Source organism: Rhineura floridana, chromosome 21 (assembly GCF_030035675.1).
Source record: "Rhineura floridana isolate rRhiFlo1 chromosome 21, rRhiFlo1.hap2, whole genome shotgun sequence".
Taxonomy (NCBI): Eukaryota; Metazoa; Chordata; class Lepidosauria; order Squamata; family Rhineuridae; genus Rhineura; species Rhineura floridana.
This window is the reverse complement of record NC_084500.1, coordinates 3,724,492-3,741,960: the sequence shown is the minus strand read 5'-3', so window position 1 is coordinate 3,741,960 and position 17,469 is coordinate 3,724,492. Positions and strand designations below refer to the sequence as shown.

The 17,469-nt window shown below is 43.5% G+C and overlaps 1 protein-coding gene across 8 annotated transcripts in view; it reads right to left on the bottom strand.

Moving 5' to 3' along the window:
• The window catches only part of P2RX1 (purinergic receptor P2X 1), a 49,324-nt gene extending 34,473 nt beyond the window's left edge, over positions 1 to 14,851 (bottom strand). For 2 of the 8 annotated variants that reach the window (XM_061604719.1, XM_061604717.1), the window contains exon 1: positions 9,892 to 10,068. Coding sequence is in view for 5 of the 8 variants with exons in the window: in XM_061604713.1 (XP_061460697.1) it covers positions 6,264 to 6,400 (137 nt within the window). In the remaining 3 variants the exon portion in view is untranslated. Of the gene's footprint in view, positions 1 to 6,263; positions 6,569 to 9,891; positions 10,070 to 14,722 lie in introns of those variants that run through there. The other 6 variants (XM_061604713.1, XM_061604712.1, XM_061604711.1 and 3 more) reach the window with 6 other exon arrangements.
• Positions 14,852 to 17,469: the final 2,618 nt, after the last annotated feature.

Here is a 17,469-nt window from a genome sequence, read left to right as displayed (position 1 = left end):
AGAAAACCTGTTTAACAGTAGAAATTGCACTAAAATGCTTATGAATTGTCATGTCTTTTTTTAAAAAAATAGCCAATTTAGGAATGGGGTAGAAATGCACTTCAGTTCACATGTAAAGCCAAATCTATCAATATGAGCAGAACCAAATATGTACCATATGTTTGAACATGTGCGGAATCACACTTCAGATTGGGGTGGAAAAATACCCAGACAGAAACAAACTGACAGATTTAGCCATCTCTAGTGATTTAGAAGATTTTTGGGAGAGGGGTGGAAAGAGATCTCTCTTCCATTACTCAACCTATCTTCCCAGGACAGCAAAAAGCAAAGAGCTGGCACACTGTGCAGTTCTGTAAGACAAGATAGCTTCCAGGTTTCTGTGTATTACAAACATTGACAAACAGAGAGTAACAGTTGTAAAACTATGACAATCAAAAATTTAAGCCACTCTGCGGGGTGCTTACATCTCCGGGAGTATGTTTCAACAAGGCAATGCAAAAAGTCCTAGAATGGTTGCTGGCAAGATGAATTAGGGATGGGCACATCTGTCAACTTCATCTTAGTTTTTCATTTTTTCCAACCCCAAGCTGTTCTACACATTTCCACATCTCTTTTTTTTGGGGGGGGGGAGGGAATTCTGCACGAAAACTGTCAGAGTGCGTTTCAGCTCTAATATACACATTTTCTATGCAATTTTGCCTAACATACACTTTTTTTTGCCAGCAGTTTGCCTTCATATACTGTTATTTTTGCATGTCACTGAAATGAGGGCCACACTGAATTTTCCCTCTCCATCTCTAAGACATTTTCGATATGTGTGGGCCTCTGCAGTTCAACAACAGATCATTCGTCAGACCTTTGAATCTTTAACTATTTTCTCCCCAAATGGTTGTGTAATGGACTGGGCATGTCCTTGTACTGTCAAGGTTGTAGCCAACCAAATTCTACTCAGAGAAGACCCACTGGAAGTAATAGACTTGTGTTACTTATAGGGATCGAAGGATTTGTCAGTGACAGTTCCCTCAGTTTCTCATTTTTCCAATCTTAAATTCAGTTCTCCATATTTCTGCAGCAATTTGCGGGGGTTTTCTAAGAAAGAGAATCCTCATGAATATTCAGCATTTCAGTGTGATTTTCTCCTAATAAATATGTGTGGGTGTAATTTTAACTAATGTACACATTTTTGCAAGCACTTTCTCCTACTGTAATGCCTTTTTGTATGTTATTTTCACCAATACATTCATTTTTGTGCACACTTCCCTCTAATATATGGATATATATTGCATACTCCCTCTGAAAGAACAGATTCGTAGTCTGGGTGTGCTCCTGGATCCATCCTTGTTACTAGAGGCCCAGGTGACCTCCGTGGCTAGGAGTGCCTTTCATCAGCTTCAGATGGTAAGACAGCTGTGGTTGTTTTAGGATAGCCTGACCACTGTTGTCCATGCACTGGTACCCCCAGACTTGATTACCATAATGCATTCTATGTGGGGCTGCCCTTGAGATTGGTTCAGAAGCTGCAGCTGGTGTAAAATGCAGTGGTGCAACTGCCCACTGGGGCAGGGTATTGTCAACATGTCACTCCGCTACTGAAAGAATTGCGCTGGCTGCCTATTAGCTACTGGGTCAAGTTCAAGGTTCTGGTTTTGGTGTAGAAAGCCCTGTACAGCTTGGGACCAGGATACCTGAAGGATCATCTTACCCCTTATATACCCAGTCAACCACTGCCCTCTGCAGGTGAAGGCCTCCTGCAGATATCATCTTATCAGGAGGTCCGTTCCACACAACATAGGAAGCAGACCTTTAGTGTTGTGGCACTGACACAACTGGAATTCCTTCCCCTTAAATGTTAGACAGGGGCCATCTCTATTACCTTATTGGTGCCTACTGAAGACCTTCCTCTTTCAACAAGCCTTTTAAGCAGAGACCTTATCCCAGTCTGCTACTGAAGACCTTCCTCCTTCAACAAGCCTTTTAAGCAGAGACCTTATCCCAGTCTGCTACTGAAGACCTTCCTCTTTCAACAAGCCTTTTAAGCAGAGACCTTATCCCAGTCTGCTACTGAAGACCTTCCTCCTTCAACAAGCCTTTTAAGCAGAGACCTTATCCCAGTCTGTGTCTGTGTTGGAGCTGCTTTTTAAAATGCTTTTAAAGCTTTTTTGTTTTTTAAAGATGTTTTTAAAGACATTCTGTTTTAATATATTTTAAAGCCTGTTTTTACGAAGTTTTAGAGTGTTTTCATTGTTTTGTTTGCTTCCCTGGGCTTCCTTCTGGAAGGAAGGGTGGGATATAAATTTAATAAATAAATTGTTTTTGCAAATATTGCTTGGTTGGAGAACTGCACCCCAAAATTTGAATAAGTGCGAATTTTAAAGGATGGCTGTGTTTCAGTTCTCATATTGTTTCGGAAATGCAGATTTGATAAATTTGGCTTGAAATGCGAACGGCATCAAAATTTTCAGCTATCCCTAGTTACACATGGACATTAATCCATGTATCACTAATGTTAGATACAACTCATAGTCTTAAGAGTACGAAAGATAAAACTACTCCATTCTACACAAAAAAGGGTGTCCTGTTTTATGATGAAATGGATTTGTTGCCTACACTCCTCCACAATGGCGATGTCACGTTTACTGTTCCACTGAGATCTGTCGTGGCCAAATGAATGTCAACCAAAGATGCTAATTTCTCACGGCGGATCGTGTTGGGTTTGTTACAGAACAGCTGATAAAAGCTGTAATATTTACTATTTTGACAACGGGGTGGACAGGATGGAAAAGTGCATCTCACACCTCGCCCACCTGCTTGCACGAAAAACATTTTCGCATTCTTCCCAAGGACAGGAAGGGTCAAAACTGGTGACCGGGAATAACTAAGAAGAGGTGCAATTCAATTTCTGCAGTTCCTTGTTTATGTGAAAGCCAAGGTGGGGAACAATTTTCAGTAGCCCAAGGGCCACATTTCCTTCTGCGCAACCTTCTGAGGGCCACATGTCAGTAGTGGGCGGGGCCAGGGGCAAAGCGGGCAGAGCAATGAATGAAAATTTTAACTTTGCACAGTAAATGTCTACACACACTCACACATCCCTCTCTGTCTTCCTTCCAGACAAGCAAGAGGCCGTTATCACAATCTGCATCTGTGCCGCAAGTTTTTTCAAAGACGTTTTCAAAAGTGGTTTGTTTTTTTTTTTAAAAAAGAAAAAGATCGCTTTTAACATGTTTGGGTTTTTATGACGTTTTCAAAGAGGTTTTGCTTTTAACATGTTGAAGAGCTGTTCCTAGTGGTTTGTGGTTTGCTTGCCATCCTGGGCTCCTTCTGGGTGGAAGGGTGGGATATAGATTTAACAACATCAACAACAGTTGAAGTTTCAGTTTGGAACTGGCTTAATGCTTTAAACGTTTTTTGTAATATCGGCTAATTATATGTATTATTATTATTAATTATTATTATTATTGAGGATGACGATGATATCTTAATTCAAAAGGTAAAAATAGGAGCATATACTGAATCGGCCCAGTCAGTCTACACTGCCTGGCAGCAGCTCTCCAGGCCAGATTATTTTACAGCCTTACGAAGAGATGCCTGATCTTGAACTCGGGACCTTCTGTATGCAAAGCTTGTGCTCCAGGGCTGAACTGTGCTCCATCCTGAGCTAATAAGCTCAAATGCTGGCTCTTCCTAGAAGGAAGATAGAAAGTGGCCTTCTACAGTGTCAGACCCTTGGTCTCAGTATTGTCTACACGGACTGGCAGCAGCTTTCCAGAGTTTCAGGCAGGGATGGTCCCCATGATTATTATCTAGTTCAGTTTTCTCTACAGAAATGGCTCTTAACCATTTTTGGGTCACTGGCCCCTTTGAGAAGCTGCCTACAAAAATGTGTTTGCTTGGAGAAATTCACACTGAAATGGTGGAGAATTTTCATGAGGATTCTTTCATGCAGAAGTGTAGAGAACTGAATTTAACACTGGAGAAATGAGAAACTGAGAGCACCAAAACCGACGGATCTTTTCATCCCTAGTTCAGAGAAAAGGCGATTAAGAGGAGACATGATAGAAGTGAGCAAAATATGTGTGGCATGGAGAAAGTGGATAGAAGAGCGTGTCCCTCTCTCATAACACTAAATCTCGGGGACGCCCCATGAACATGATGGCTGGAGGGTTCAAGGCAGACAAAAGAAAGGACTTCTTAACAGAGTGCAGTTAAACGACGGAATTTGCTCCCACAGGAGGCTATGATGGCCACCAACTTGGGTGGCTTGAAAAGACACAAATTCATGGAGAAGGCTACAAATAGCTATTCGCCATGCTGACTATGTATTGGCCTTTACTGGGGGAGGCACTATGCCCTGAAGACCAGATCCTGGGAAACGCGGGAGGGAAGAGTGCTGGTGCAGTCAGGCTCTCATAAGCATCTGGGTTGGCCACCGTGAGAAAAAGACTCTGGACCGGAAGGGTCATGGGCCGGATCCAGCAAGGCTCTGCTGATATTCTTATGTGGTGTGGAAGAGGGAATTTCAGCTGCACTAAAACTGAACACCAACGTCAGGATCATTCAGACCATGGTATTCCCGATCTCTGTGTATGGATATGAAAGTTGGACGGTAAAAAAAGCGGATAAGAGAAAAATCAACTCATTTGAAATGAGGTGTTGGAGGAGAGCTTTGTGCATACCATGGACTGCGAAAAAGACAAACAATTGGGTGTTGGGACAAATTAAACCAGAACTGTCACTAGAATCTAAAATGATGAAACTGAGGTTATCATACTTTGGACACATCATGAGGAGAAAGGATTCACTAGAAGAGACAATCATGCTGGGGAAACGTAGAAAAAGAAGAAGGCCAAACAAGAGATGGATTGATTCCATCAAGCAAGCCACAGACCTGAACTTACAAGACCTGAACAGGGTGGTTCATGACAGATGCTCTTGGAGGTTGCTGATTCATACGGTCGCCATAAGTCGTAATGCACCTGAAGGCACATAACAACAACAACAAAAGAGAGTCCTGCTCTCTTTTTTTCACCTGGCCACCTTGTCTGCCTGAGTGATTTAAACTGGAAACTTCCTGGTTTAAAGGACTACCCTGCTGTGTTGTATCAGCAGGCCGGCTACCATCACCAAGTCTGAGAGCCAAGGTGGGGTAGTGGGTAGAATGTTGGACTAGGACTGTGGAAATCCAGGTTCAAATCTCCACACAGCCACGAAGATCACTGGAGACCTTGGGCCAGCCACCATCTCACAGCCTGTCCTACCTCACAGAGTTGCTGTGAGGTTTGACTACAAAGAGGAAGGGAGAACTGTATTTGTCACTCCAAGCACATTTGAGGAAATGAAATGAGTTAAAAAATAACGAATGCACGCATAAATGTTAAGCAACTGACCCTGTCAAATCTGTTGTGGAAATGGGACAAAACTGGAGTCATACTGATCCCAGCACAGATCAAGTAACTGGGTGATCTTGGGCCTGTCACCATTTCTCGATCTAGCCTACCTCACAGGTTTACTGTGAGGATAAAATGGGGGGGGGAGAGGGCTCCTTGGAGGAAAAGTGGGATTTAATGGAAATGATTATAAAAACTCACTACTGCCCATTAGGCCAGTATGGAAGAAAACTAGGAACGGATGAGAAATTCAATTCAGTTTGCATTTCAACCCAAATCTATAAAATTTGCACTTTCTGAAACAATATGAAGACCGAAACATAGCCATCCTTCGAAATTCGCACTTAATTTGAATTTTGCAATGCAGTTCGCTAGCCAAACAACGTTACAGAAAATGCATTTGTTAGGGGAAATTGTGCAGAAAAGCGAATATGTGATTGAAAATGACAGGCAAAATATGATGAGAAATGGCTTGCAAAAATGTGTACATTAGTCAAAACTGCCTATAATAATAATAATAATAAATAAAATCAATAAAAATGTGTTTCTAAGGAGAAATTCATACTAAAATGCTGAATTGTCATGTGGATTTTAACAAATCACAAATTGCTACAGAAATGCCGAAAACTGAAGGTAAGAAGTGGAGAGAACCAAATTTGACGGAACTTTCCATCCTTAGAGAAAACACACTTCATATTTATTTTGCGTGGATGAATGCATCAGTACTCTGGTTAGTCAGGAGAATTAAATAGACTGGGGGAGGGGAGATGCAGTTGGCTAAGAGTCTGATACCAACTGAGTCACAGGACAGCCAGTGGTGCTCTGGTCTAGCTAAGCGGCTTATCCCAAAGTTGACCCAACCCTGGAGGATGCACTTACCCTATAACGTAGGCAAGGACCACCAGCTGGATTAATCTGAAGGTAAGTCCCACCTTCTTATTGTGCACCAAAACCATCCTCGGGGTGTCATATTCAAAGAGGAACGAAGACACCTTCTCCGAGAATTTGTTCCCCATGGAGAAGTGGTGGAGTGCCTCCGCCTGGTTCTTCAAACTTTTGTCTGCTCAAGTCCTGGGGATATTGTCTTGCGGCTCATCTGCTGTGCCTTTTGCCCTGCCGTAGGAGAAGACAGGGAGTTCTCTCTCATGGGCACAAGCAGGTCACTTTACATCGCCTTAGAAGGTCTGGGGGTGGAATATGGGTGTGTTTTAGGAAATGAATATAATTTTTTTTAAAAGCCCCGAGACACCACCCAGGAAATACCACCCAGTTATAGAATAGGCTGAAGGAGCTAAGACGACTGCGGCTCCAAACCCTCTAGCTTTTCGCAAGATAAAATAGGGACACGTGTGCAGTGCTCTGAGTCCCTGCCAAGGTTCTCCACTGTGACACATTACTCTGACTTCCGTGTGCTGTAAATATTTACTCTGCAACAGCAAATGATTTAAAACTCTGTGCTGATTTTTTTTAAAAAAATAATCCTTATTAAAGAAATGAAAAATACAAGAAAATAAAAATAAGGAAAAGAGAATTTTTTTACAGAAATAGATCTCATTCAACTTGTACATATATGTGTGTGTGTGTGTGTATAAGAGAAAAGGGATAAATAGCATATTATCAAAAGCAGAAACACAACTACATATATTGGATAAAGGAAAGCAAAGCAAAATAATTTGTATGGATACGTATTCTCCGGATTCATTTGGTTACAAAAAATAATAAAAATTGCCCAGTTTTCTATGTATTTATTTGCCCATTTTTTCCTCTTAAATAATATGTTACTTTTATCAAATTGTGCCAGTTTAAAACACATGTATCATGCATTCAATGAAGCTGACTGTTGGAAGGCCAACAGACAAAAAGAAAATAACCTCTTCACACAGCATATAGTTAAACTATGGAATTCGCTCCCCCGGGAGGCAGTGATGGCCACCAACATGAATGGCTTTAAAAGAGGATTAAACACATTCCTGGAGGATAAAGGCTACCAATGGATCCTGGCCACAATGGCCATGTTCTTTCTCCACAGTCGGAGGCAAAATGCTTCTGATTCCCAGTTGCTGGAAACTGCAGGAGGGGAGAGCTGCTCTCGCACTCGGGTCCTGCTTGTGAGCTTCCCATCGGGGCATCCGGCTGGCTACTGTGACTAGATGGATGCTGGACTAGATGGGCCACTGGCCTGATCCAGCCGAATACAGAAAATGATGCAGAAACTGGAGTGAGTGCAGAATGCTATGGCACCACTGCTGAAAAGAGGGAGACCCTGCCAGCATGTTACACCTGAGCTCAAAGATCTACACTGCCTGCCAGTAGTAGATGACGTGGTGGGATCCTGCCACTCACCTGACCTCCGGTCGATCATGTTGCTGCTGTTTACTGGAGGTAGTGGGGGGGGGCGGAAGAGAGCTGAGGTGGTGGGGCGGCTGGGAGAGTGCAAACGCGCTGGCAGGAACACCATCTTGGCTGCGGCACTGCGTCTGCATCGTACTGACCTCGCTGCTGTGTTGCCCCTCTGCCTCCCAGTAAGCAGCAGCAATGCAACTAACGGGAGAACAGCTGAACGGCCCTCCATGGTATCTGCAACAGCTGGCTGCTGGCTTACGATCAGGCCAAGTTCAAGGCTTGACTTTTGGTATCTAAAGCCCTTGACGGCTTGGGACCAGTTTGCTTGAGGGATCGCCTTGCCCAACTGCTTCAACCTTTAAAACTTTTAATTTTGCAAGTGCTTCTACAATGTTCGTCCCATATCTGTGTGGAACAGATTTTTCAGTGCGGCAGCACCTCTGCTGTGGAACTCTGCCTGTTAACAATAGCGAGGCCCTCTTAACAAGTATTGCCTTAGATGCTGGCTAAAAACTTTATTTCAGGAAGCCTACCCTGACAGATAAGATCCTTCGTGACGCAGAGTGGTAAATGGCGGTAACGCAGCCGAAGCTCTGCTCACGGCCGGAGTTCGATTCCAACAGAAGGAGGAAGTCGAATCTCCGGTAAAAGGGGTCGAGGTCCACTCAGCCTTCCATCCATCCGTGGTCAGTAAAATGAGTACCCGGCATATGTTGGGGGGTAAAGAAAGGCCGGGGAAGCAACTGGCAATCCCACCCCATATATACGGTCTGCCTAGTAAACGTCGCAAGACGTCACCCTAAGAGTCGGAAACGACTCGCACTACAAGTGCGGGGACACCTTTACCTTTACCCTGACAGATAACTCCTGTTATGTACACTGAGTTTTAATATTTATACATCATTTTTTATCTGTGCTCAGCTGACAATTCTTTTAGGTATACTTGCTTTTTAAAAAACAGACATGGACAGTCCTTTTTGAGGAACTCAAACGCGGCAAGAGGCTGTTAAATTAACCCCCCTTTGCATCAACAGCAAGGCCATCCACAGCCACATCCTGAAAATAATGCAGTCAACATCAAAGGGCCTGGATTTGCATACCCTTTGGGGCAAGAGGGACACCCCTTTGGGAAATTAGCATTTGACTCTTGGCTGTTTTCTGTTTGTCTGCTACCCGTGAAAGTTGAACAGGAACGAATTGAGAGCAATTTTTTTCCCCAGTTGTGAAAAAAAGTTCACTGGTTTGCAAAATACTGTGGAACAGCAGCGGCCAACCCCCAGCTAGGGATGAAAAGCTTTGTCAGTTTCATTCTTCCAGCCTTAAATTCAGTTCTCCGCATCTCTGTAGCAATTTGCGTTTTTTTAAAAACCCTCATGAAAATTCTCCAACGTTTTAGTGTGAATTTCTCCAAACACATTTTTATAGGCAGTTTTGATTAATGGAAACATTTTTATAAACAGTTTCTTATCATACGATGCATTTTTATGTTATTTTCATTCCTATAGTCATTTTTATGCCCACTTTCTCCTAACCATATGCATTTTTGTAAACATGGCTTGGTTGGCAAACTGCACAGCAAAATTTGAATAAATGCAGATTTCAGAGATTGGCTGCGTTTGCATTCTCATCTTGTTTCAGAAAGTGAAAATTTGATAGATTTGGCTTGAAAGGTGGACTGAATTCTGGTAGTAGTAGAAACTTTTATTGTACATAGCCAAAGGCCTTAACAATATATACAAGTATTGGTTAAAAGGCCCTTCTGGTCAGATCACACGGCTTAATTTAGCCTCCAAGGCCATTTTGACCAAGCTACGCCCACCTGTCCTACACATCGTATGTCCTGTCAAGTGTGGGGCAAGTAAACATTTGCTCCTTGCTAAAGAGAGGGTAACAGACACTACCAATCAATGGAGACTGGTGGCTCCAACGTCAGTGGGGCTGTGAATTCACGCCAAGTTTCATAGGCTCAGCAAGTTCAGAACGTTTGGACTAAAACCTGAAGTGGATTCACTGCCCCACTGACATTGGAGCCACAAGTCTTCCCTGCCTCCAGTGAACCAAGTGGAGATGTCTACAAAGACTGACACCCACCAAACTCTAGGAGATGACCCCAGAAGTAAGGGTCCCAGGGAGAGAAGATATAAGCCTTCATCAAAGTACTCACGCATCCAGACAAGACTGCTGATGCAACACAATGAGGTCAAGCCAGAGAACTGGTCAAAGCCCAGACATGATTCAAAGACAAAGTCAAGCAAGAGCCTAAGGTGAATGCCACAGGACATTCTGGCAAGCCAACACAAAAGCCATTCTTGTTTCCAGCAACTGTGAGGCTTGAAAGGCCTTCTACACTTTGGCCTCCTAAGCCACACCCCGACCACAGCTGCTGGCAGTGAAGGAGATCCAGGGATTGCTTACCCTTGAGTAGACCCTGTACTCATGAGGAGACGCATAAGTCTGAGTCCACCTGTCCTGCCGTTTGTCAGGTTGGACCAGAGGTTTCCGGCACTGGCCCTCTCAAGGACTTTGGGGGCTGATCTATCTCCTCCTCCAATGGTTTCAGATGTTCTTTGTTGGGTATTGTTGACCCACAGAGCCTCTTAAGGAGATCCTCAGCACTGGATTCAGGGTCTCTTGCCTGAAATCTCAGGGTTTGGGATGCTTCTGACCTGGCAACCCTACTGTTGTGTCTAGTTCTCACCTGGTACCAGACATGGAGGGTGAATCAGACACCCTCCTATTCTTAATGTCCTCAACAAGGTGAACATTCTTCATAGCAGTTGCTGACAGAGAGGTTTGGGATGTTTCCTACTTTGAGATTAGCTGGCCCTATAATCACATCTTACCCAACAGGTTTGGCCCTTGGGGATCAGAATTCTCCTCCACATGTGAATGGCATTTATTGATTTGTTTGTGTATTTTCCTGCCCTTTCTCCCAGAAGGAGCCCAGGGTGGCAAACAAGTGATTAAACACGAAAACGTCTTGAAAACATCTTAACAACACAAACACTAAAAAGTCTTCTAAAAAAATCTTCAAAAACATCTTCAGTATCAATTCCAACAGAGATGCAGACTGGGATAAAGTCTCTTTTGTTGAAAGTGGAAGGTCTTCAGTAGGTGTGAGAAAAACCACAGAGACTGCACCTGTCGACTGTTTAAGGGGAGGGAATTCCAAAGGGTTGGGGCCACCACACTAAAGGTCCACTACCTAAGTTGTGCAGAATGGACTTCCTGATGAGGAGATCCTCACCTGCAGAGTGCAGTGATTGACTGGGTAAATCAGGGGTAAGACAATCTTTCATCTTTGATGAGCCCACAGATTCCATTATACTAGAGGCTGAATTTTACAAGGCGTTACTGTTAAATTTAGACGTCGTTCATTTTCCTTATTGTCCCTGCTTTTGCATAGCAAGCCACTCGTCCTTCCTTAGAAGGCTTCCTTTCAGGCCATCAGTCCTGATCAGCTTCCTCCCATGGGCAGACCTTTCTTTATAAGGCCAGCTTGCTGCACTTGATCGCTAGATCGTAAATGATTGTCATCAGGTTCTGAAGTTTGCATTTGGCTGCCTGATCTGATGGTTATCAGACATTGTTTCAAGTTTAGGGGCCTGGCCAATGTCATGTCGACGGACCCGTTATCCTCTGATCTTGGCATCTCCCCATTGCTTCATGCCCCAAAGATTCAGAGCAAACCATTTCAAATGTATTTCCAGCTAAACAATTTCAAATGGCCATCCTTCCAAACTCATTGCAATGGCATGGGGGAAAGCAAGGCCCAGCCAAATGGATTGGTTCAGGTCTCTCAGTGACTTGCCCTGTCTGGCATACACTGAGCTCTACTGTGGAACTGTTGTCGTGCCTACATCCAATAAACAACAAGGTACAGGTCCTCAGTTTGTTTTAGAGTTGGTGGGCTATTCTGGGGCTTAAAAGATTCTCCTTATGTTGTTGTTATGTGCCCCCAAGTCGACTATGACTTATGGCGGCCCTATGAATCAGCGACCTCCAAGAGCATCTGTCGTGAACCGCCCTGTTCAGATCTTGTAAGTTCAGTTCTGTGGCTTCCTTTATGGAATCAATCCCCCAGGCACCTGGTTGGCCACTGTGAGAACAGGATGCTGGACTAGATGGGCCACTGGCCTGATCCAGCAGGCTCTTCTCATGTTCTTAATCCATCTCTTGTTTGGCCTTCCTCTTTTTCTACTCCCTTCTGTCTTTCCCAGCATTATTATCTTTTCTAATGAATCATGTCTTCTCATTATGTGTCCAGAGTATGATAACTTCAATTTCCTCATTTTAGCTTCTAGCGACAGTTATGGTTTAATTTGTTCTAACACCCAATTGTTTGTCTTTTTCGCAGTCCATGGTATCTGCAAAACTCTCATTCGACACCACATTTCAAATGAGTTGATTTTTCTCTTATCTGCTTTTTTCACTGTCCAACTTTCACATCCATACACAGAGATTGGGAATACCATGGTCTGAATGATCTTGACTTTGGTGTTCAGTGATACACCTTTGCATTTGAGGACCTTTTCTAGTTCTCTCACAGCTGCCCTCCCCAGTCCTAGCCTTCTTCTGATTTCTTGACTATTGTCTCCATTTTGGTTAATGACTGTGCCGAGGTATTGATAATCCTTCACAAGTTCAATGTCTTCATTGTCAACTGTAACGTTTGTTTTAGAGTCGGTGGGCTATTCTGGGGCTTAAAAGATTCTCCTCATAGATCCCACAAGTTCCATCTTGTCTCAAGCTGGGTTTAATTTTCATTGGCAAATGTTTTTGGGTCAAAAAAGAAAAGAAAAGGTGTTTGGATCCATTAAAGAACCCCACAACACCTCTTTTTCAAATCTCATTTTGCTGCTTTGGCCCTTTGAACATATACACACGTCTCTTCTGTTTGTTGGCTATAATGATCTAGCCAATCACGGCTCACGTAGCCTGCATCGTATCATGTAGCCAGTCAGATTCAGCGATGGTTGTGGTTAATGCTTCCTGGATTAGCTGCAGGACTGATTTCCCTCTCCCCCCCCAAAAAATCAGGATCAGAGTCCCTGTTGGCAAGTGGATTGAGAGTGAGGGCCAAGCCAGGGCAATGTAAATGAAAAGGGGCCAACATTTTTCACAACAATCCCAAAATGTCTCTGGTTAGAAAAGAGGTCGATGCCCCAGGCGTGTTGCAAAAAACTCCAAACAAAGCCTGAATAACTTTGACAAAACTAATTTTTAAAAAGCATTTGGTTGTGTGTGTTTTTTAACGGCCACAGTTTAATCATGAATACCTCCAAGAGCAGCCCTTAAAACCTTGCTTGGATTTGAAACATCAGGTGGTGCCTTTGTAGTGAGCAGTTTAAGTTTTCCTTTAAGGAAGAATATCTGCTGCTGGGAGAGCCAGTGTGGTGTAGTGGTTAGAGTGTTGCACTACGACCTGGGAGACCAGGGTTCGAATCCCCACACAGCCATGAAGCTCACTGGGTGACTTTGGGCCAGTCACTGCCTTTCAGTATCAGAGGAAGGCAATGGTAAACCCCCTCTGAATACCGCTAACCATGAAAACCCTATTCATAGGGTCGCCATAAGCCGGGATCGACTTGAAGGCAGGCCATTTCCATTTTCCATCTTTTGCTGGACTCCTAAGTTCCCACGTCCTTTTACATGCATTCCAACCTCCATTTACAATTTAGTATCATGATAATTATTTGTGTGAAGGAACAGGGGAGAAATTCTATTCAGTTTGCATTTGAAGCTGAATCTATCAAATTTTCACTTTCTGAAACAACGAGAATCAAAACACAGCCATCCTTTGAAATTCACACATATCCAAATTCTGCACTGCACTTCTCCAAGCAAAGAATGTTTGCCTAAATGCGTAAATTAGGAGAAATGTGTGCATAAAAATGAATATATTAGTGAACAATAACATATACAAATGCATTACTTTAGGAGAAATTGCTTGTAAAAACATCTACATTAGTAAAAATATGTGATTAGGAGAAATTTGCACAAAAAATGTGGAAGAATTTTCATAAGCATTTTTTGAAAGAAAATTTGCTCATTGCTGCAGAAATGTGGAGAACTGAATTTAAGACTGGAAAAAGGAGAAACGGAAAAACCCTAATCAGACAGCTCCTTCCATCCCTCGTTGTGTGCGACTTTTAAAAACTAAATTACCGAGGCTTCTAGAGAGCTAGGACAAGAACTGAATAAGCTGCAAGAGCTGGTTAATACAGATTCCTGTTTGCCTTGGGTGGGAAGAAATACAGTTTCCCACCTCCATATCCAAGTCTCAGGGTTGGCTGCAATTGGAATCTCCCTGCTCAAATGCAATGCTGACAGTCTCTCTTTATTTAAGTAAGGTTTTGGTTGTCCTGGTGATAAGAACCCACAACAGAGTTACAAATAAAATCCACCGTAATCTAATATAGGCAACCATCACATAAGCACAGGGGTGTCGTTGTCCAGAGTCTTACACCTCTTACTTTTTTGGGAGCAGGGTCCCAGCATGAAACAGGAGGATTTTACTTATTTATTTATTTATTAAATTTACATACCGCCCTATAGCCGAAGCTCCCTGGGTGGTTCACAACAGTCAATATCAAAATACAAGAAAACACATTTTAAAACAAAATTGGCCACTGAGGAGGGTCTTTGAACCTGCTGCCTTGTCCTTTCCTGCTGACTGGAACCAATCAGAGTGAAAGGAGGCGAGCCAACTACTGAGAAGACTCAAAACACGAAAAACACCTTAAAACGTCACAAAAAGACCTTAAAATACATTAAAACAAAACAACGTTAAAAACATTTTTAAAAAAACCCTCTAGAAACAACTTTACAAAAAAGAGAGGTTTATTAAATGGGTTTTATTAAAATGAAAGCCCAACGCGTTTCGGCCACTCAGGGACTCGGCCTTTGTCAGGGGCTGTGAATAAAATCATGAGAACACATTCAGTATCTTACAGCATAAAACCAGACAGTTGCAATGAGAAAACGTTACTTACTTACATATACAGGTCTAAAGTTTTCTTCTCCAACAAATCTGTACACATAGATATCGACCGTGAGGAAGTGTACATAAACAGGTCTACAAATTTTCTCCAACAAATCTATACAACTGGATAGTGACCATGAAGCGACATACCCTGGGAGTGTTAAACATATGTACACACTCAAGTGCCTGATTGAGGATAGACTAGGGAACTACTCACAGCTGGGGCAAAGGGACATATAAGGGATCATCACTATTTTGTGAGATCTACAAAAGAGGAAGAAACTCGAACCCCTCATTAAGGCCACCAGGGATCAGCATTTTTAATTCTAAAATCCATGCTAATTCTCTCCTTAATAAGACGAGTCTTTTCTTCACAGTAATTTTTTTCTAACACCCAAAATTTTAAGTCTACAAAGGAATGACCACATCTTGTGAAGTGCTCCAGCAAGGGAGCGCCAGATCTGTTATTTTTGATGTTGCTAATATGTTCTCCTATACATTTCTTAATGATTCTTGATGTTTGACCTACATAAAACTTTGGGCAACTGCACTGAATAACATAAACGACATTGGCTGTGTTGCACGTGGAGAATTGATTCAGAGTGTATTACTTATGGTTGACAGGATGAACAAATTCTGTCTTTTTTTTTTTTAATAATTTTTATTCAAATTTTTCAAAAGACAAACAAAACAAAGTCAAAAAAACAAACAAATTCTGTCTTCTTACACTGAGTGGCCAAAACACGTTGGGCTTCCATTTCCAAAAAAACTTTTTTCTAGCATCTTGGGGTTCCCCCCTTTTTCTCTCTCGTTGGATCATCTCCTCTGTCAGTGGGGCCCAGTCAGCTTTCCTGGTTGTGACAGAAGTGCTTCCAAGCCGTGTTCAGATGTTGAGGGTCTAGTCAGCCTTTTAATTTCCCACAATGCCCCTGAACAATGTTAGGTCAAGGACTCTTTGGGAAATGAAAAGGCCAACTAGATCCAGGTGCTTGGCATAGCTCAGAGCATTGAGCCAGTTGTTTTCTTAAAAAATAAAGTGGGGGGAACCAAGGTCCAGTCTCCCGCAATGGACCCTCCCAAGGTGGCAGGGTCCTGACAATTTCCCCAGGGATTCCAGCTGCTGCTGTCGGTCCTGGTAGCAGTAACAGATGCCCCCTGCTGACTCCTCTCCCCTGAGCCACTTGGCTGTGCCTGTTTGGACTAAGTCCCTGCTCGTGGCCCCGCGAACCCTGTCCTGCCCTCAGTATTGCACCCTTGTCTTGGCACCCAACAACCAACAGCGCCCCACTGCTGAGGGCTGGTGAGATCAGGTGCTGGCAATGTGCAAAGGGGTTTGGCTCTGGATGAGTAAATTAGAGAAGGCACAAACAGGGAGCCTTCTCCTCCTTCCAGTCCCTGGCCAATCTGACCGGCAGGAAGACCCTTCTCCACCTCTAAATGATTGTTGTGGGCGACTGTTGAGAGATGCGTCTCTGGGTGTTCCTCCTGTCGAGCACATAACCCCCGTCCTCAGAGCATATTTACATTCTAGGACTGTACATTTCCTGCCAGAGGGCGAGTTTGTGTGCATGTCTCTGTGGTTAGCCCCTTTCCACCGAAAAGCTTGTCACGAAAGCCATACAAGAAATAAATGGATCTATCCATGCCTTTGGGGGGGGGAAAGGAAGTAGTCCAGATGTTTTACTGGCTGTGCCCTTGGCCCATGACTTATCCTGTAACTCCAGCTAATATTGTCAGGCTCAAACTGTTTGCTAGGAAAGGTGCAACTCACGTGACTTGAGAGATCTGCTTGACGCACCGTGAGAAAAAACACCGTTACATAATTGTTGTGTACTCAAATTACTCGCGGCAACTCTGGAACAAAGGACACTGCCTCCTCCCGGATCTGCCTCTTTTGTCATTCCAACCCAGGTGCAGTGACTTGATCCTTTGAACTGGTTGTGCTGGGATTGAACTGGAGACCTTTGGCAAGCTAAGTGAGTGGTGATCCTTCAACAACAGGGTTGACAATCCAGTGCCCATGGATGCCATGACGCCTGTAATAAAAGGAAGTCTCTAGCCCTCCCAGAAAGTTATGAAGCAAACGGTGCAATTTCCTTGGAATGGGCCAGCCTGCCTGCTCCCACCTGTCAGCATTTTTAGCCAATGAGAGAAGTCAGAGCTGCAATTGATAAGCGAGTTGTTTTAGACACCAGGCAATTGGTATCAGTAAAAGCTGTTTTACCCTCCCCTTTAGTGCACTTTGCAGCCAGTGTGGCGTAGTGGTTAGAGTGTTGGACTATGACCTGGGAGACCAGAGTTCGAATCCCCACCAGCCATGAAGCTCACTGGGTGACCTTGGGCCAGTCACTACCTCTCAGCCTCAAAGGAAAGCAATGGTAAACCCCCTCTGAATACTGCTTACCATGAAAACCCTATTCATGGGGTCCCCAAAAGTCGGACTCAACTTGAAGGCAGTCCATTTCCATTTTTAGTGCACTTTTCCTGCTTCTGTCTTTCTAGTAGTCCTTGGGACTTTGCCCTTCCTTTTTTTCCCTTTAGCAACGAGGACGCATCTTTCCTGTGCTGGGTTCATCTGCTATCAGGTACTCCCTAGAAGTTGTTTTCTGCAGATACAACTACACAACAAGTGCAAGCAGATGTTAAAGAATCCCTTTCCCCAAATGACAAATGCAAAATGTGGAAACTTTGCCAAGAGGCTTAGGCATGTCTCCTGCTTTGCAAGAGCTGACCTCTGGGCACTCAGTAATAATTCAC